Source organism: Galeopterus variegatus, unplaced genomic scaffold (genome assembly GCF_000696425.1).
Source record: "Galeopterus variegatus unplaced genomic scaffold, G_variegatus-3.0.2 Scaffold1434, whole genome shotgun sequence".
NCBI classification, from domain to species: Eukaryota; Metazoa; Chordata; class Mammalia; order Dermoptera; family Cynocephalidae; genus Galeopterus; species Galeopterus variegatus.
Genome location: NW_007727545.1, coordinates 180,926 through 200,810, shown reverse-complemented (window position 1 = coordinate 200,810; position 19,885 = coordinate 180,926). Strand labels below are relative to the sequence as shown.

At 49.5% G+C, this 19,885-nt stretch overlaps 1 protein-coding gene across 2 annotated transcripts in view; it reads left to right on the top strand.

Annotated features, from left to right (window-relative positions):
• The window catches only part of CDC45 (cell division cycle 45), a 27,470-nt gene extending 8,330 nt beyond the window's left edge, over positions 1–19,140 (top strand). The window contains exons 6-19 of one of the 2 annotated variants that reach the window (XM_008576963.1): positions 3,747–3,802; positions 5,043–5,091; positions 6,556–6,617; positions 8,446–8,496; positions 9,944–10,063; positions 10,897–11,028; positions 11,297–11,395; positions 12,080–12,241; positions 13,845–13,983; positions 14,071–14,154; positions 15,400–15,518; positions 15,695–15,771; positions 17,319–17,385; positions 18,998–19,140. In XM_008576963.1, coding sequence (XP_008575185.1) covers positions 3,747–3,802; positions 5,043–5,091; positions 6,556–6,617; positions 8,446–8,496; positions 9,944–10,063; positions 10,897–11,028; positions 11,297–11,395; positions 12,080–12,241; positions 13,845–13,983; positions 14,071–14,154; positions 15,400–15,518; positions 15,695–15,771; positions 17,319–17,383 — 1,215 coding nt within the window. In that variant the 3' untranslated portion in view covers positions 17,384–17,385; positions 18,998–19,140. The remainder of the gene's footprint in view (positions 1–3,746; positions 3,803–5,042; positions 5,092–6,555; positions 6,618–8,445; positions 8,497–9,943; positions 10,064–10,896; positions 11,029–11,296; positions 11,396–12,079; positions 12,242–13,844; positions 13,984–14,070; positions 14,155–15,399; positions 15,519–15,694; positions 15,772–17,318; positions 17,386–18,997) is intronic. The other variant, XM_008576964.1, reaches the window with a different exon arrangement.
• Positions 19,141–19,885: the final 745 nt, after the last annotated feature.

Below are 19,885 nucleotides of genomic sequence, written 5' to 3'. Positions count from 1 at the left end.
GGTAGAGTATTCTAGAAATATCAATTATATAATTGTGTTGTTGGGTTCTTCTGTTTGCTTGCTACTTTTCTGTCTTTCAATTTTTGAGTGAGGGGTGTTGAAGATTCCAACTGTAATTGTAGATTTGTCTCTTTCAGTTCTATCAGTTTTTACTTCACATATTTTATAGTTTTGTTGTTTGGTGCACACACATTTAGGATTGCTATGTCCTATTAGTGGATTGACCATTTTATTTATGTAGTGTCCTCTGTCTCTGGTAATTTTTGCTATGAAGTCTTAATTTATCTGATATTAATATCACCAATCCTGCCTTCCTTTGGTAAATATTTGCATCTTTTCCCATCCTTTTAAAGATGGGACCTGCCATCTTTAAACCTGCCTATATCATTATATTTGTAGTGAATTTTTTAAAACAGCATATACTTTTAAATCATGTTTTTTTAAAGCCAATCTGTGCTTTAATTGATGTACTTAGCCCATCTACATTTATTTTGGATATTAAACACATATAGATTAAATTAATTGAAAGTAGTATCTTCTGAGGAGGGGTAAATGGGATGAAGGGGCTGGATGTTGCCATTTTACATGACAAGTTTTAAACAACTATTTGGCTTCTTAACCTATGTGCATATATAACATTTTAAAATTGAAAACAAAATAAGAGGGAAGAATTGATGCATGATCATCAGATCATGGAAAATAGAATTCATACAGGACCTGTGGCTTACAGAGTTTTATAGCAGTTACCAGTTGGCATCTAGGGGTGTTTTTCAGTGTGAATCTTAAGTATAAAAAGGACTATTAGGAATAAATTCAATATTGTAAATTAATTTGCATCACATTAAAATAAGATTTTTTGTTTGTTTTCTTTCTTTTTTTTATTTAGTGTTTGTTAGTGTCTCTCCTTGTATAAATTTTTTTAATGTTTGCCCCAGATATTACATTAAATATCCATAACCTGTCACAGTCTACTGGTATCATCATATACTTGTTTGAGTCAAATGTAGTAACTACCTTCTTTTATGTCCCTTAACTCTCCCCATTTATGATATAATTTTCTCATTTTCTTCACATAAACAGTGTTATAACTTTTACTTCAACTATCAGACATAATTATAAAACCCAAGAAGCTAAGAAAAGCCTATTGTATTTATCTAATTTTTGCTTATCATATTTTTTTCCCTTTTTCATGTTTCAAGATTTTTTTCTTTTGCCATTTCTTTTCTGCTTATAGAACCTCCTTTAATCATTCTTTTAGGAGAGATCTGCTGGTGATAAATTCTCTTGGTTTTCCTTTTTCTGAGCAGTTATTGATTTTTTCTTTATTCTTCACAAATATTTTTACTAGGTGTAGGTTTCTGGGTTAATAGTTCTTTTCTTTCAGCACCCGAAAAATATTGTGCCACTTCAACTGGCCTCCACAGTGTGTAATGAGTAATTCTCCATCATTGAAATTGTTTCCCCCCACCGCCCCGTAGGTAAGGTACCATTTTCCTTTGGCTGGTTTTGAGTTTTTTTTTTTTTTTGCTTTAATGTTCAGAAGTTTAATCATGATGTGTCTTGGTGTGGATTTCTTTGGGTTTATCCTTCTTGAGATGCACTCAGCTCCTCGATTCTCTAGGCTTATGTCTTGTGCCAAATTTTCAGCCGTTATTTCTTCAAGTATGTTTTCAGTCTGCCCTCTTTCTCCTGTCCCTCCAGGACACTGCTGACATGAATGTTCAGTCTTTTGTTGTAGCCCCACAGGTCCCTGAGGTCCTTTTTATTTTTTTAGTCTGTTTTCTTCCTGTTATTCAGACTTGGTAATTTCTAATTTTCTATCTGCAGGTTCACTGATTCTTTCCTCCCTTCCCTCCATTTTGCTCTTGAGCCCATTCACTGACTTAATATTCCAGTTATTATGGTTTTTAGTTCTAAACTTTCCATTTGGCTCGTCTTTAGATCTTTTGTTTCTTGCTGAGACTTCCTATTTTTCATTTGTTTCAATTGTGTTTGTAATTGCTTGATGAAGTATTTTTATGGTGGCTGCTGTGAAGTCTTGCTCAGATCATTCTAACATCTCTATCCTCTTGGTGTTGGCATTGGTGGATTGTCTTTTTACATTCAATTTGAGATCATCCTAGTTCTTGGTATGAGTGAATTTGGAATGAAACCTGGATATTTTTGTATTATGTTATGAGACTTTGGCTCTTATTTGAATCTTCTGTTTTTGCTGGTTTTCTCTGATGCTGCTCTGGCAAGTTGTGGGGGTAGAAGTTCGGGTTCCCTACCTAACCTCATTAACACCCAAGGGGAGTAGCCCCTTGTTACCGACCGTCAGGGTCCAGGCTCCCTGCTTTGCCTCCTCTGACACCCTCCAGCAGGGAGGAGAAGGGGTGCCTCATTATTGGCAGGTGTGGGTGGAAGTCCAGACTCCCCCACTGTTTGGGTGGGAGTGGGGTGGGGGCATGTTACCAACCAGTGGGGGTGGTAGTCTTGGCTCCCCACTTGGCTCCTCTGATGCCATCCTGGCAGAGGGGTTAGGGTGCCTTCTTATAGCTTCACAAGGGTGGGCATCTAGGCTCCCACTTGGCCTTCCCTGGAGTGGGTGGAGGTGTTCTTAGTGGTATTGGCTGGAGTAGTGTCGTTATTGCCTAAAATTTTTCTTTATTATGAGGCTGCTCCTTCCCGGTCCCTTGGCTAGGCAGAGCAGCTTTTGTTGGGTATTTTTTTTTTTTTTTGTCCTGCACCTGTTGGTTTTTCCAGGTTGCCACCTCTTCAGCTCCAAGTCTGTGATATATGAGCCAAAAAGAAAACGTAGTGCACACATACCATGTTGCTCCTCTGGTTCTGGGGTCTCCAGCTGGTCTGTCTGCTTCTCTCTACCTTTTGTAGTCTCACTTAGTTTGTTTTATCTATAATGTCCAGAGGTTTTAAATATATTTAGTAGACATATGGAGAAAAATACATCTACTCCCTCTTCCGAGAAGCAGAAGTCTTGAGATCATTGATTTTTATTATTATTTATTTTATTTATTTATTTTATTTTTAAAGATGACCGGTAAGGGGATCTTAACCCTTGACTTGGTGTTGTCAGCACCATGCTCACCCAGTGAGCAAACCAGCCATCCCTATATGGGATCCAAGCTCTCCCGAGTGAGCCACAGGCCGGCCCGAGATCATTGATTTTTAAAACCACCACATTACCAAGTGGTTTTGTTGTGAGAATCAAATGACATTGTGCCTGTACCTCTCCCGAGTGAGCCACAGGCCGGCCCGAGATCATTGATTTTTAAAACCACCACATTACCAGGTGGTTTTGTTGTGAGAATCAAATGACATTGTGCCTGTAAAATTAGAATAGCTGCTGGGACATGGTAGAATCTAAGAAACAATAGCTCTCATTAATCCTGATGTGGACGTTGGTACAAGGTGGGCATGGCCTCATCCTGGGTACCATGGTACTGTGGTAATGGACAGGTGGGGTAGACAGGGAGTCTAGCCTAGAGCAGGCACTTGAGAAGCCCCCACTCCTGTCTCCTTCTGTCCACAGAATCTGCAGTGCCAGGGAGCCAGAGGGGTCCCAGTCACCCCTTGTCTTAGCTCTTTCCTTCTGGAGCAGGTTGCGCTCAGGCACAGGGATGACCCATGTTCTCCCTCAGGGGTCTGAGCTCACTGGCTTCTGCCAAATCAGGACCTTCTCAGGCTGTGGAGATCAATCCCTGACACATTTGCTCAGCCTCTTGTTTTCTTTGTGCCTGTGTCAGGAGACAGTGGAAGAAACCATGAAGAGGAGGCAGCTGAGAGAGTGGGAGGCCCGGAGGTGAGTCTGTGTATCAAGTGGCCCCTGGTGCCAGGCACCCTGAGGTCTGTGGTGCCACCAACACCTATTTTTTTCCTAGGACTGCATCCTTTTTTTTTTTTTCTATCTTAGGATAATTCACTTAGTTTAGAACCTCTGGACTAGTGGCTCCAGGAGTGAGCGTGTGGCCACTGTGCTGGAGAAGAGCTCTGGTCCCCCTCTGTACCACCCTCTGGTCTCACGAGTGACAGTACAGGCCCAAGGGTTTCCCAAGTACATGCCATCTATGTCAGATGATGGCCCTGGATCTTTATTTTTATCAAGTTTTTCAGATGTAGATTCTTTATTTACAAATTCTTTACAAATGAAATAGATGCCAATTGTGTAAAACTTTTCATAGAAAAAAAAGTATGAAAGGAAAACTAAGTTATCCATAATTCCTCTTCTTATTGCAAATGTAAAAAAATTCAAGTGCTTTAAAGTGAAAATATTGGAAAGATATTCTAGCTTGAGGTAAACGTGCAGCAGTGCCCTTGAGGTGGGTACCAGGGGACTTTCTTGCTGGATCTGTCCTTGGAGGTCTCCCCAGCTCATGTTCCCTGCTATTCCAGCTGAGGGTGTACACTCCTGCCAGCCAACCATGGCGGGGAAGGCCACCCCTCATAAGGGCAATGTAAAACCATTTCAAAAAGTGTAAGGAAAGACAAGGGAAAATAATCCATATTCTCACTACCTAATTATGGGTTTGGGTTTGTCTTCTCGGGTTATCCATATTTGTGCATATTTTACATAATCATAGTATTCATCTAATTTTGCATTTTTCTACTTAATAACCATTTGAAATAGTTCTGAACAGCCTTTCTAAACTGTATAGTACTTAATTGGCAATTTCCCTTCTTTTTGAACTATAGGTTACTTCCAGTTTTTTGCTATTACATATAAGGTTGCAATGAATAACTGCACACAGCAAGTTTTGTCTTGCTTGTTCCTTTGAATTGTTGTTTTGGGATAATTTCTTGGTACTGAGATTTGGGGACTACCCATTTTATGTCATACATTGCCATAAGCAGTTTGTGTTGATTCCACTGCCTTCTAGCATTGTTGTATGTGTACGTTCTGCTAAAAAGTCAGAAGTGAAAACAAATAGTACAATGACTTAGTTAGCATTTCTTTGAAACTGTCAGCTTTTAGCATTTTCCCAAATGTTTGGCTTCTTGTTGTGCTGCTTCCTGTTGAAGACCTGCATTTTATGTCATTGCAGAAGAGACATCCTCTTTGATTATGAGCAGTATGAATATCATGGGACATCAGTAAGTATGAATAGGTGTAATTCACCATAAAGTTCTGACTATAGGGGTCAGTGTCTTAAAACATGAGGAAGAAGCACAGGTTTTAGAGCCACAAACGCCTGGTTTGAATCTGAGCTTCACAGCTTCTCACTGTGTGACCTCATGCAGATGGTGCAGCCTCTTTCTCTGTAAAGTGAAGAGAATAATCCTTATTTCAGAGGCAATTGTTAAGATGGTCCCTTGTACCTAATAGATGCTCAGAGAACAGCAGCTGTTATTTTGGTTCATAATCAAAAATATTGCACGAGTCTGTACTAATCTCTGTGCAAGAATAAAAACTCTAAAGACTTATAACAGCACATTAGTGTCTGTGTTTTACAGAACAGAATTTATTGTAGAAAGTCTATGTTGACTCCAAGAGTGTTGAGTGGAGCTCAGGGCCCTAGGAAATAAGTTTCCAGTAAAACATCCTGTATTTAGTCTTAGAATTTGACCCTGGAACTTTGAACTCTGAACACCGTATTTCCAATGCCCCTTTTATTATCAAGGTTCCATTGTCCTTTGAAGGATCATCCTCTTGCCCTCTTTGCTCAGCCCTGGCAAATGGAAAGTTCTAAGCAGTAGGTGGGAAGGGAGTTGATTCTTGCTCAGACAAGATGCCCATCTCCCTCCAGATATGTAGACGGCCCCCTTGGAAGTCCTCTGGAGGAAGCCCAACTTCTCACAGCTAAGGGGACTTTAGAGTCTTCTGATCATACTCTGATACCCCTTACAGTCTCCTACCAAACCCAGACCTTCCGCCCACAGGGAGCTAAATTCTTACATCCATGGACAGACCTATTGGAAAGATCTTCCTCACATGGGGTCCTGAGGCCCCCTCCCTCTTTAACATCTAAGTAACTGGAACCAGGGCCCTGCCTCACTTGGCCTTCCTGGAAGGTGTTCAGAACCGCCAGACAGCCAGGAAAAGTGTGTGGATGCAAGGGCCAGGCAAATGATGGGGTCCCCTGACCTCAGGCTTCAGTGCTGGCCTTTGGCATCACTGAGGGGCCCAGTGATATGTGTAGAGACCCTGGCCCAGTACCACACCTGGGCTGTCTCCCATCCTTCCCTTGCTGCAGGATGAAGTACACAGATTGTAATGACTTTAGTTAGCAGAGGAGAACACATGGGTCAGCAGAGTTACTCTCATTCTTCCTCCCCNGGATGAAGTACACAGATTGTAATGACTTTAGTTAGCAGAGGAGAACACATGGGTCAGCAGAGCTACTCTCATTCTTCCTCCCCTTGGTTTAGTGTGTACTACTTCCCCAGATTGGGCTGGAATTCACCTGCGTACCCTGGCCAGACAGACGCTCAATCTGTAGCCACTTGGCCAGGGACCCCAGCAGCTCATGTCTGGCCCAGCTGCATGGGCCAGTCCAGTGTGCACCCCTCACGTGAACATGGCTGCCTTTGGCCTCAGGCTTCCCTGCTTCCTTACAGTCGGCCATGGTGATGTTTGACCTGGCATGGATGATGTCCAAGGACCTGAACGATATGCTGTGGTATGTAGCCCATTGTGGTGTCCGTGCTGGGAGTCTTGCTACCACGTGCCATGTGAGCAGCTCTGTCCTCCCACAGGGAGGGCGCCTCCCTCATTCCCACCAGGAATGTTGGATGCAGCCCCTTTCTGGGAATGTGCATGACTGTGGTCTTCTTCCTAACTGTGAGGCTCTGGGGTCTCCACACAAATTCAGAGGGCATGGGGCATTGGAGAGTGCAGAAAACAAGAGGGTGTGGCTCAGATGCAGCTCCACCCTCCACACCCCTGCCGCTCAGCCTTGAAAATGAGGCCACAGAAGGAGTGTGAGATTTGAATGAGGCAGCCCTTGCTAGGCATCCTTGCAGCCCTGGTATGTGGTAAAATCTGACACAGGAAGAACCATCCCTGTTTCTGAGTTCTCTGTGTGGGTGGCGCACTCAGCACACAGACCAGGAGGCCTTGGTCAGTTACTGTCAACTTGAGTTGATCTAGAAAAGAAATTCACAGAGCTTTTCCAAGTGAAGAGAGCTCCGCCACTTCATCACTCTGCTGGATGTCCTGGTTTTCTCTTCAGTGAGATGACTGGCGAGGCCCCTTACAGCTCTGATTTTCCACGCTGGGGATTATAATGGTCTGTGAAGAATCAGGGCCTCAGGGCAGCTGGGGGCTGGTGCAAGGCCACCACTAGGCCCAGGGTATTCTGTCATCACCTCGCATAGAGGATTTCTGCCCATCCTCTGCCCCACCAGCCTCAGCTCTTGTCCCTGCACCATGAGCCGGCACCTGGCTGTGTCCACCATCTGTCCTTGGCCAGGTCACTCAGTCCTCAGCCTCAGATTCCCTTCCATGGTGTGGAGGTAATAATCCTCACACCCCCAGGACCGGGGTTGGGGTCTTGCATCGAGGGTCCTGCAGTAAGGTCAGGTAGGAGACCTGTAGTGGTGACGTGGCATGTGTCTGCCATGTTGTTTTGAGAGCCCCCAGCTAAATTGGGGTTCCAGTGCCAGAGTGGCTGGCAGCCCTGCCCTAACTGGAAATTAAGGGGAGCTGACATGGGTGTTTAATGTGTGGCTTTCATGGTGTACTTCCTTTACCCGGCGGACAGCCTAATTCCTAGTTGTCTGACCTGCAATCAGGGCTCCCTCACATGGGAAACTTGTTTATACTGGCGGATGCCCTGCGGCTCTTGTCTAACCTGGGTATGGTTTATGCCTGACTGATTGTGGCTCTGGCTCTGGGAGCCCCACATTGTGTTCTCCGTATCCTGGAGAAAACACAGCTTGGGGCAGCCCCTCGTTCTTCAGATGGAAGGTGCAAATTCAATACATCATTACAACAGGAAACAAGTTCAAAGATTCTTACTTATCCTGGGCAGCTAGGGTGCAATGGTTCAGGAGGGTCCCTGGGTCACATGAGGCAGGAATGAAGAGTCAGGCAGAGAGCACACGTGGCAACTAGCAGTGTATGTAAGATGTAAGGGTGTGGATTGTTGTAAGTTCACGGGCAAAGGCCTGAATGGTCCATTTAAAGTAAGCTTCAGGAAAAGCAGGGAGCCCAGTCTGCCAGTCTAGCTGCCATCCCTATCCTAAGAGACATCCCTCCTTTGTGTACCTAAAGCTCTCATGGCAGTGGACACTGTGCTGTGAGGCATGAGTTGCCACTCTAATCTGTCCACCTCTCTGGGGAGGCCACCTGTCCAAGGGTGGGCTGAGGACTGGCCACACTGGCAGGATGCCACTGGGAGTGTTAGGCTTGGGCTGCCCTGTCCCATCACCTCACTCCATGCCACAGACCCTGCAGAGTTCGGGCAGCCTGCAGGCTGTCTCCATTACCTTCTCCTCTCCTTCCAGGTGGGCCATCGTTGGACTAACAGACCAGTGGGTACAAGACAAGATCACCCAGTAAGGACATGCTCCCTCCCTTTTCAGGGTCGGCCCTGTGCTGTGACCATGTGCACGGCCTCTGAGTTTGCAGCAGGGAGATGGGTGGCAGAGTCACTATAGGCTCCTATTGGGGGCTGGGGTGTGGCCCTCCTCCTTGGGCCAGGGCCTTTGTCTCTGAGGAAGGGCTTAGTACCCAGACCTCTGGTGGAGTGACTGTGGCCTTGTGTGGGCGAGGAGTCCACCAGGTGGAGCCAGCAGTGGAAGGACGGAGCTTGGTCTCCCAGCTCTTTCTGTGTCCTGTTCATGCTGGGTGATGCGGGCAGGGCCAGGCTTAGAGGCAGGCACAGAGATGTGGCCTGTGCAAGGGGAGGGGGGTGTGGGTTTGATCTCAAAGGCAAAGAGAAGGCTGAAGAGGATTTTAAGGAGGCCTGGTATGAAGCAGAATCTCTTTTTGCCCCTTGATGGTTGTTCTTCTGTTAGACTCTGCCAGGGAACTGAGAGGCTGCCCCAGAATGTGGCCAGGGCAGGAGCAGGGGCCTTGAACAGCATTGGGCAGCATCTTCTCTCATGCCCCTCCCTCATGGGGTGGTCCAGTCAAGCAGGACATCTAAGACAATCGACAGGGACCTCAGCCTGAGATCCCAAGTTGTTAACCCTCTTCCAGAGACCCAGGCAGATGTCCCCAAGCTGTGAATTGGCAATCACTAGGCACAGCCTGTGCTTGAGCACTGTACTCCTTGCAGTTTGCAGAGGCCCCCATACCCCCATTTCTTGTTTCCCCCACCCCACCCCACCCCTGTCTGGGTCTTGCAGCGTGGCCCATGGAGCAGGAGGGGCCCAAGTCTCAGACCTGGGGCCAGTGCTTGGACTTGCCACCTTGGCACAGCTGACCGCCTTGCTGGGCCTCAGTCCCCTTCTCTGTTAAGGGAAGCATGGGGCATATGCATAGCTAAGGTAGGATCCAGAAACGCAATGGTGTGTGCAGCAGCACTCACCATCCCCAGCCTGTGGCTGTCCCTCAAGTGAGGGCCTTGCTGTCACCATCCTGGCTGGTGGCCATTTGGGACCTGGGGTGGGGTCTGCCCGCTCCCACTATGCTCAGTAGCACTTCCTGTGCACCCTCTGCTGTGGATTCCTATCACTTATGGGCTCTGTCCACTTGACTGTGTGGGCTGGCAGGTGGGGCCATGGTCTCCACAACGCCCACTCTCAGGAGGTGTCAAATAAGAACGGGAGGAGGGCGAGGCCAGAGCCCGCCTCTCCCACCTCTGCCGCTCATGTTCCCCCGGCTGCCTGGTTTCTATGCAGGGGATGGCCAACCCTCCTTAGTCCTTGTATAGGAATAGTCCATGTGGTAGGCAGCCCACTGCACGTGAGTGCAAAGGGATGCCCTGAGCCAGCTGGGCCCAGCCTGCTGTGTGAGGCTAGGAGGTAGCCAGCCCAGCCTTCGGTGCTTTCTTTCTAGAATGAAGTATGTGACTGACGTTGGCATTCTGCAGCGCCATGTGTCCCGGCACAACCACCGAAATGAGGATGAGGAGAACACCCTCTCTGTGGACTGCACACGGATCTCCTTTGAGTATGAGTATCCTTGTGGCTGGGGCTCTCGGCATGCAGCCAGCACCCCCTGCCTCCGTTGTTGTGCTCAGTGGGCGCTGTTTGCTTAGTCACCCTCTGCAGGCCCCAGCCCACATCCCCATGTGGCTGGTGTGCTCGTTGGTCACAGGGCTGCTTGTCTGAGTTGTGTAGGAAGCTTCTGAGAGTTGAGTTAGGGAGGGCGGCGGTCCTGGGTTCCAGGATTCAGGAGGGGCAGCAATGAGGACAGAGCACACCGAGCATCAGAGCCATGCTTGCAGTTTGAAGGTGGCAGGGTGCCAGCATAACCGCACGAAGCAGGCAGGGCCAGCCTATGTCCTGTGCAGGAGAGGTCTGTGGTGGGGGAACCATCCACCCTCACAGCCATGTGCACAGTGCTAGGGGTGGTGAAGGGTGAGTTCAAGAAGAGGGGAGAGAATGGGGGGCTTTGTGGATGGGATCCCTGCAGAGGGTTCTTGGGAGGAACAGGTGGTGGAGAAGGCTGGGCTAAATGGAGATAGAGGGGGCAGAAGATGATGACTGCAGAGCTGGCAACCTCAACCTCTTGTGTCCTATGTGGCCGTGACTGCTCTCTGTGGCCACGGTACATGGGGTCTGCAGAACCCCTGCACCTCATTTTCTCTCTCTGTCAAATGGGGATAATGGTGTGCACCTTTTGCCTCATAAGCTCTCTATATGGGTTAAATCAAGCTAAGAAGGTCAAAGAGCTCCAGGTTACCCTTGCATGGGGTAGCCATGCGCTGCTGAGATCGCAGGTTGCTGTGCAACACAGTTCTGGGTGGGCTGGTGGGTGCCACGCGTGCTCCTTGACCTCAGGCCCAGCCTCCGCCTGGTGCTGTACCAGCACTGGTCCCTCCATGACAGCCTGTGTAACACCAGCTACACCGCGGCCAGGTTCAAGCTCTGGTCCGTGCAAGGGCAGAAGCGGCTCCAGGAGTTCCTCGCAGACATGGGGTGAGTGACTGCCTTGGTCTGCAGCCCCTAGCCCCGGCCAACCCCCGAGGGAAAAGCCCTCCACTTTCTGGTGACCAACTTGGTTCTAATATGCAGCTGCTGCCTATTCCACCATAAGTTTCTTGCCTCTAGATCCCAGAATGTCGCTGGAATGCACTTGCTGTCACCTTCCTCATTTTTCCCCACCGTGGCCCCTGTTGCAGGGTTTTTTCCTTCCTGTTGGTGTTTCTGCGATCTCACTGGTGTGACCTGGGTTTGCTCTTTCCAGCCTTCCCCTGAAACAGGTGAAGCAGAAGTTTCAGTCCATGGACATTGCCTTGAAGGAGAATTTGCAGGAAATGATTGAAGAGTCTGCAAATAAATTTGGGTAAACACACATTTTTCTGGACTAAGCTTCTTTAAAAGTTAAGGCTTCTGCTTTAACCACATTCCTAAAATAATGCAAAAAAAAAGCCAAGAATGTACAAATGAGTACGACCTGAGTCTGGCCATTCCTGAAGTTTTGAGTCCTCTTTGGGTTAAAAAAAAATTTTTTAAAGCGGGGGGGCTTCTTAATATGCCTATGAGATTTAGGATACTTCAGTCCTGGGGCTGCAGTGTGGAACTGTGAGTTGTACCCAGCCTGTTCCTCACTGGAAATAGGAAACAGGTCCTCACTGGAGACAGGAAATGGGCCACCAGGGCCAGAGTCAGGAGAGCTTGGCCCGACCAGGTTCTCAGGTACCACTGGAGGCCCTGTGCCTGGCTGCTCCTGCCCCAGCATAACAGCTAGCTGGGGTACGGGAGAGGATCCTTCATAGACTCCCAGGCCCAATGGGCTGGCTCTGCCCCAGGCTCACTGAACAGCTGAGCACTCGGCCGCTCTGGGCTGCAGGGCTGGTGTATCTTATATGTGGGCATTCTGACCCGCCTCATCCTCTGAGCAGAAGGTCATGCTGGGAGCATTAGTGGGGACCTGTGAGGGACATTAGAACATCTGCTGGCCTGGCCTGGTGGTAAGAGCTTACCCACAACTTGAGGGTGACAGCCGCATTGCTTCCTCCCATGACAGGATGAAGGACATGCGTGTGCAGACTTTCAGCATTCATTTTGGGTTCAAGCATAAGTTCCTGGCCAGTGATGTGGTCTTCGCCACCATGTCTCTGATGGAGAACCCCGAGAAGGACAGCTCAGGGACGGATCACTTCATCCAGGCTCTGGATAGTCTCTCCAGGTAGTGGGTGTGGCCTTGGTTCCCCTCAGGGGACACCTCAGGTCCTCAGCCTCATACTGGTCAGGGTGGCCAGTGGCATGGAACCCCAAGGCATGGACCCCCAAGGCATGGGAGTGACTGTCCTGCAGAAACTGTTTGTGTGAATAGGAAGCACAGCCACCAGAACAGGTGGACTTCACACATTGCCTTCCCAACTTCAGTACTAGTCACTTTTTCTTGAATCCTTTTCATCTCTTCTTTTGTCTCTTTGATTTAAAAAATTTTCTTCTTCTTTCACCTTCTATATTTTTAAAGTCATTATTTGTTGTTTTTATTTATTCTTGTGTCTCTTCTAGCTTAGTCTTAATTTCTCAATTATTTTTCCTTTGTTTCTAAGGAAATAAAGTCCTTTCTTATCTCACTTCCTGAGACATCCTGTATTGCTTTTTATTCATGTCTTTGAGTTTGTTTTGAAATAGAACATGACAGTTTTGATCTTTTTTTGGCATGTCTTTGTAGTGTGCCTTCATTGTTGAGCAAGGTTTTCTGCTTCTTTTTCTCTTTTTTCTAATAGTGACTTTGAGGAGATTTGACCTTGGTACTTTGCCGTTGTTCGTTTACTTGTGAATTTTGTTTCCCTGACTTTTTGGAAGGAGGCATGATTCAGACAGCTTTTCCTGCTTCATCGAGCTGCTACTTCTGTTACTTTTGTGCAGTGGCAAAAATGTATGCAGGCCTGCTTTCTGGGATTTCCTGGTTCTGCCCCTTTGCACACTTTTTTTTACACAGCTTTATGGAGATGTAATTCACATACCATACAATTCACCCATGTAAAGTGTCCAATGCAGTGGCTTTTAGTATATTCACAAGGTTCTGTGACAATCACCACTGTGTAATTTTAGAACATTTTCATTGTCCCACAAAGAAACTCCGTACCTCTTAGCCATCACCTCTCAGCCTCTGGCAATCATTAATCTACTTTCTGTCTCTGTGGATTTGCTATTCTGGGCATTTCATACAAATGGAATCATAATATGTGCTCCTTTGTGACAGGTTTCTTTCACAAAGCATAACGTTGGCAAGTTTCATCCATGTTGTAGCATGTATCAGGACTTCATGTCTTATCATTGTGAGTAATATTCCATTGGATGGATAAATGCCACATTTTATTATCCATTTATCAGTTGATGAGCATATGGGTGGATTTCACTTTTTGACTGTTATGAATAATGCTGCTGTAAGTCTACATGTACAAGTTTGGGGAGTCATGTTTTCATTTCTCTTGGTTGTATACCTAGGAGTAGAATTGCTAGGTCGTGTGGTTACTCTAGGTTAACCCTACAGGCACCTTCCTGGGCCCTCCTGTGGCGATCTTCTCTGTTGGCTTTCAGTCTCCTGTCTTCTGATGCCAGCACCCTTCCTACTTCTTGTTCCCATTGCCATGGGCTTATACATTTTTTGTTCCTTCCTTTCATGTGAAAGGAAACTGAGGAGGGAGAGAAGATAAACTCTTATCCCCAAGCCCCTTCCTGAACCAGAAGCTGAGCAATCTCTTGGTAACTTTGATGACTTACCTGGAGTTCCCAACGAGCACATCCAAAGCCACATGTCTGCCCTGTTACAGGAGTAACCTGGACAAGCTGTACCATGGCCTGGAACTCGCCAAGAAGCAGCTGCAAGCCACCCAGCAGACCATCGCCAGCTGCCTCTGCACCAACCTCGTCATCTCCCAGGGGCCTTTCCTTTACTGCTCTCTCATGGAGGTCAGGCCTCCTGCAGATGCACAGGTGTTGGGCCACGGGCCACGCCTACCAATGGCCTCATCTGACTGTCTGTGTCCCCCTCCCCAGGGCACTCCAGATGTCATATTGTTCTCCAAGCCAGCATCCCTGAGCCTGCTCAGCAGGAACCTGCTCAAGTCCTTTGTGTGTTCGGTGAGGAGCTCGGTGGACAAGTACTGTGGTACAGGAGGGTAGATGCTTGGAGAACACTCTGCACTGGGCATTAGATTCTAGCCTTGGGGTATTTGTGACCGTTCACCATCTTCAGGGTCTGGGCACATCCCTTACTTTTTCTGAGCTGTGTTTCCTCAGCTGACCCCTAGGAACCTTCTGCTTCCCTCAAGCTCTGATTTCATCACTCACTGTCCAAGTCACTTGGACGAGTAGGGAGGAGCCCACACAGAGCAAAGCAGGCTGGAACTTGTGTTCAGCTGTGGCAGATCAGGAAGAGGTGGGGTTGGATGTAGCACAGACTTGCTTCCCAGCAAAAGTTTATATTTTAGGCTAATTTTCTTCCATGTGGTCTAACACTCTTCTCTGTGTTGGCCTAAAATGCACCCCTCAGCTCAGCTGTCCTTATCCAGCTGACAGCAGTCTCCTCCTGGGTGTGGCTATGGAAAGGACGGTCTAGCACATTCCAGTAATCAAAGTCTTGCTCTGTTTCCAGAATGAGGGTTTATGCTGGGGGCTATTTTAAATGAAATGTGTAATAGGATGTCGAAATTTTCTCAGGCTGCTGAGCTAACCAATCAAATGATTATATGAGTGTTCTATGAATACAAATAATGTCAAAAGATGAACTAGGGATGAAACATGAGCCTCAAAGTTCTATAGGCTGTATTTACATCTCAGCCTCATTTACCAGGTAGATCATCTGACCGCTGAGCCTTAGTTTCCTCATCTATAAAGTGGGGGAACAAATACCCAATTCACAGGATTTATTCATTCATCAGACATTTATTGAGCAACCACCATCTACCAGGCCCTGTTTTCATACAGTGACCAATTGTCCCTATTCTCGTCTAGGAGGCCCCTTAGTCCTAGACAAACTGGGACGATTGGTCATCTTGGTGGCAGGGTGTGGGTGCCGCAGGAACACCAATTGTCTCCATCCTGAGGGAGCAGAAGTGCTGGGGAGGGGGGCGGACAAGTGAGTATGTGCAGTTCTAGATGGGGGCACATTCCAGAGCGGATGGAGCAGTACAAGGTGGGGGGCTGGTTGGGGGCACCTCCTGGAGAAGGTGACAGCTGCTGCAGGACCTGAAGGAGGTGAGGAGGAAACAGCAGGGCAAAGCTCCTGAGAGGAACAGTTGGGGCATGGTGTTGCTGGGATGGTGGCATGAGGACAGTGGGGGACGTGGATTTGGCTATGCCTGAGGGTGCCATTTGTCTTCTCAGACAAAGAACCGGCGCTGCAAGCTGCTGCCCCTGGTGATGGCTGCCCCCCTGAGCATGGAGCAGGGCACAGTGACTGTGGTGGGCATTCCCCCCGAGACTGACAGCTCAGATAGAAAGAAGTGAGCGGCTTCCGCTAGTCCTGGAATGGGGCGAGTGGTAGGGCCGTGGGGGTGTCGACACATTCGCCCATTGGCCTGCTGAGTAGAGTGATGTTTGCCCTCCAGTGTCTGTCACGGGGTGGGAAGGGTCCATTGCAGGTGGCCTGGCCCCCAACGTGTCTGTTGTGTGTCCACAGCTTTTTTGGGCGGGCATTTGAGAAGGCGGCAGAAAGCACCAACTCCCGGACGCTGCACAACCACTTTGACCTCTCAGGTAAGAGCTTTCTGCTGCTCGGCTGCACTTCTCCCACCTGACCTTTTCAGGTCAGTGCTGGCCCTGGAACCAAACAAGCTGACAATGCTGAGATGCCTGGCCAGCAGCCCTCTCATCCTCCTGGAACCAGCCCTGGGCCAGGCTGCTCCCTGTGGCTCAGGCAGCTTTGGGGTGCTTGAGGCCCCGAACCCCACAAGCCCAGCGTCTCCTGTCAGAATGGGCCCAAAGGAGAGGGGAAAGGTGTTTCTCGGAGAGCTGGAGGCCTGACTCCGGCCTTACAGTCCTGCCCTAAAATCCTTCCCACAAAGTGTGGAGGACCAGCCACCAGGGCCTCACCTCTCCTTGACCCTTTACTCAGTGTCCTCATATCATCTTCCCTCCATGTGTGTCTGTGTCCTAATCTCCTCTTAGAAGGATACTAGTCATATTGGATTAGGACCCACCCCGACAGCCTCATTTTACATGAATCACCTTTTTGAAGGCCTTGTCTCCAAATATAGTCACTTACTGAGGTACTGGGGGTTGGCGTTTCAGTGTAGGAATTTGGGGGGACACAGTTCAGCCTGTAACAGCCTCCTTCACCTGCATCTCTCAGGATCTTTTTCTTATATTACCACCACCTGATTTCTTAACAATCACAAATCACTGTCATGGGTGACCCAGTCTCTATTCAGGTTGCCTCAGCTATCTCAGAGCCAGCTTCCTTGTGCCATGCAATCATGGCCGTGGTGCTGTGTGGCCACCCCGAGCAGCTCCCACTTCCTGTTTTGTGCCTGTATTGTGGGGGAGGCTGGTGCCCGCCAGCCTACACAACCTCCTGCCTTCCTTACATAGGGAGGATTCAGGGCCAGGCGATGCCTGGTTTCCCCTGAGGATGGAGACCTAGGGGTGGGGGTGTGGAGCAAGCTGTGGCCAGCATGCGCCCGGGCCTGGGGCTCCTGAGGCTGTGGCTGGCAGCATGGACAATTCGCAGGACCAGGCCAGGCACGTCCCAGGGCCTGGTTTTGCTGTCTGACAAGGTCCATGTGCTTGGCTGAGCTCCAAGGCCCTACAAGATGCAGGCAGTTTGCATCATGTTCCCCTTCCACGGAAGAGGACGCTGAACCCAAGGCACTAGATAGAGTGGGGCCAAGGTGGCCTCCTGCCCCATCTTGGGGCCTTCCGCAATCTATTGTGAAGGTAGGGGTCTGTTGCACAGGGTAGGAAGGCTCATTCCTGTTCAGATCTATAATGCTCTGAGTCATCACATCCCCCATGTCCTTCTGTTGGCTGTCACCACTGGCCCAACTGCCCAAAGGGTGTTCCTCACAGGCCACAGCTCCGGCCTCTCCACTGTGCAGCCAGCAGTTCTGATAATTAAATACTATGGGATGGAGAGATGTAACTAGTCCTAGTTCAGAATATTCAGGGCCTGGAAGAACCTAGTACAGTTTGGAATGCAGCAGAAGGTTGTTACAGTCTGAGATCGTCGGGCAGAGGGAGTTCTGTGCCTGGCCTGTTTTCCCACTCCTCCCTTCTCACAAGATGTTTTTCTTTCATTACTTCAGTAATTGAGCTGAAAGCCGAGGATCGGAGCAAGTTTCTGGATGCCCTCGTTTCCCTCCTGTCCTGAGGGTGAGTTATGTGGGCGGCCAAGGGTCCTCGGGGGTGGCCAACAGTCCTCAGGGGTGGCCAGGTGGTCCTGCCCCATCAGAGCTGACCCTGATTCCCTGCTTTGTCCTCCCTCAACGGAGGCTTTTACTTGACTTTCAGAGATTTGGGGAGATTTGAGGCCAGCACATTTTTCCCAAGAATGTCTGTCCCTAGGTGGTCAGCAGGGCCACAATAGGGCATTTTTGAGGAAGCTAATTTCGTTAAGCCCCTGTGATACCTTCAGAAAGAGTTGGCATTCACTTTCTGCTGCCCACACCATGGGGCTGGGCATCACATGTGTGACACGTGTGACATGTAGACTCCCTGACGTCACCCTCGGATGCCACCTGGAGCCTCCTGCCCCTTCAGTCATCACATCAGGCCCAGGCTGGAGCCCACAGAGCTGGCTATCCGGGCTTCTGCATGCTCAGCCCTTGAGAAAGCAAAGCTGCTGATGCCACTCAGCTGCAACTTACATAATGTCGACTCTACGCAGGCCTTCACCAGCGTGCGGCTGTCCTGAGTCACTGACAGGCCACCAGGTCTCTGGATGACTCCCCAGCCAGCCCCTCTCCGCTGCCCCACACACTTCCTTTCTTGAGGGGCCCTTGAGAAACAGTGGGGGGAGGGCCTGCCCTATGTCTGTGTGATTACCTCTCAGCCCAGGGCCCCCCACAGGAGATGTCCACATCTAACCCTGTGATTCCCCAAGCCCTAGGCTGGAAGCCACCACTGCGGCAGACGGGCTCTGCCAAGGCTCTGATGTAGGAGGTACTTTTGTGCCAGGGCCCCATCCATGGTGAGCTGGAAGTTATTGGAACGGGTGCCTGCTCCCCTGTTGGGGCAATAGTGGGCTCTGCTGAGAATGGCATAGGGAGCCTTGGACCCACAGTCTCTGTCTCAGGATGACCTGGAGTGCAAGAGGTGTCCTGTTGGGGGAGGGGCTGTGGATTAGACCCTTGGGACTTTCATCGAGGTCTGTCAGCTCATCAGCAGTGACCTTGGGTGCCAGGTACCTAATTAGGCAGAACCCGTTTCCTCACCTGAAAATGGGGCTGACACCCTCCTTAGACATGTGGAGTGGCAGCATGAGGCTTCTTAGAGTGGGACAGAGGTGGAAGGTGATGAGTGGGGACTCCCAGGCAGTGGAGCAGGGACTGGAAACAGACCCTTCCCCTGCAGCCTGCTCGGTCAATGCTGTTGTGTGTCTCTTGCCACAAAGGCAGGGGTGCAGCTGGGTTGGGCTGGGAGGGGTGAGGAGCAGTGTGAAGGGTAAGGGGGGGCAGCCTGGCCAGGCCAGGGGAGTGGCTGAGCAGGGTCTGGAAGACGAGAAGGTATTGGGGGCTTCGAGGGCCTCAGGGGCTTTCAAGTGGACAACAGCCGGACCCAGGCAGGGGGTGCAGTGAGAACAGTGATGCCTCGGTGGGTCTGGGGTGCCCTCCGCCCCATGGACACCTACCCCTCACCCCACAATCGAGGCTATTCAGAAGTAACAGCCCAGCATGCCAGAGGGAAGGCCTGGGTAGTTTGTTTAACTTGGGGAGACATCAGAATTATTTGAAACTTACCTATTTTTTCTTTGTTTCTTTTCTAGAATTTGATTTCTTCAGAAATGACCTCCTTCTCCTTATTTATATTAACTGGCTTTTATTTAGATTGTAAGTTATAGACATAGTTTGAGATGCAGGGACAGTGGTTTTTAATAGAATAAATGTTTGTATTTTAGGTTCTGTTCCCCATTTTGGTTATGGTCACAGGGCTAGTGCTTAGGTGTACCCTGAGCCTTCTGTGGGTCCTGTGCCCTGGGGGTTCTCGAGGCCCAGCAGGAAGCACAGGGGTATGGCCTCCACTCAGCTCCAAGGATAAGGTCTCCCAACCCTGTTCCCCACTTTCCCTACTGGCAACGGTTAGAGGCCAGGCCCCTCAGCACCCAGGCCTTCTCATGGCACCTGTGCCAACTGGGACCTGGCTCTGTCTGCCCGCCCACCACTTTCTTCTGTCCACCTGCCCTCAGCAGCATTGCAAATCCACCCTGTTGGCCATCGTCTTACTGTCCGGCCCCTAGCCAGTTGCCCTCATCCCCATAGGCACACAGTGGGCACTCTGCACCACAGAGAGGGAGGGGTAGCAAGGGGAAGGCCTTCAGCCAGGAAAGGCCCGGCTGGCTGAGCAGGTCAGGGATGCAGACACCAAGACCGCAAAGTCAGCATCACCCACATACTGGTCACAGAAGGTCCAAGTTGGACGGGACCTCAGCGACCTCCATGGCCTTCAAAGCAGCCAGGGCTTCAGTCAGGAAAGTCATGGAGTTGGCTGGTCCCACCCCACCCAGACATCCCCTGAGCACCTGTGAGTGTTGAGGGGTTGTAAGGTGAGGAGGGTGTGGTTCCTGCCCTTCCTGGTGGGGAGAGCTGTTTGCACGAGCATTTATGGGCTGAGGCTGTGTGGCCACCACCTGGGGACACAGGTGCTGGGGCAGCAG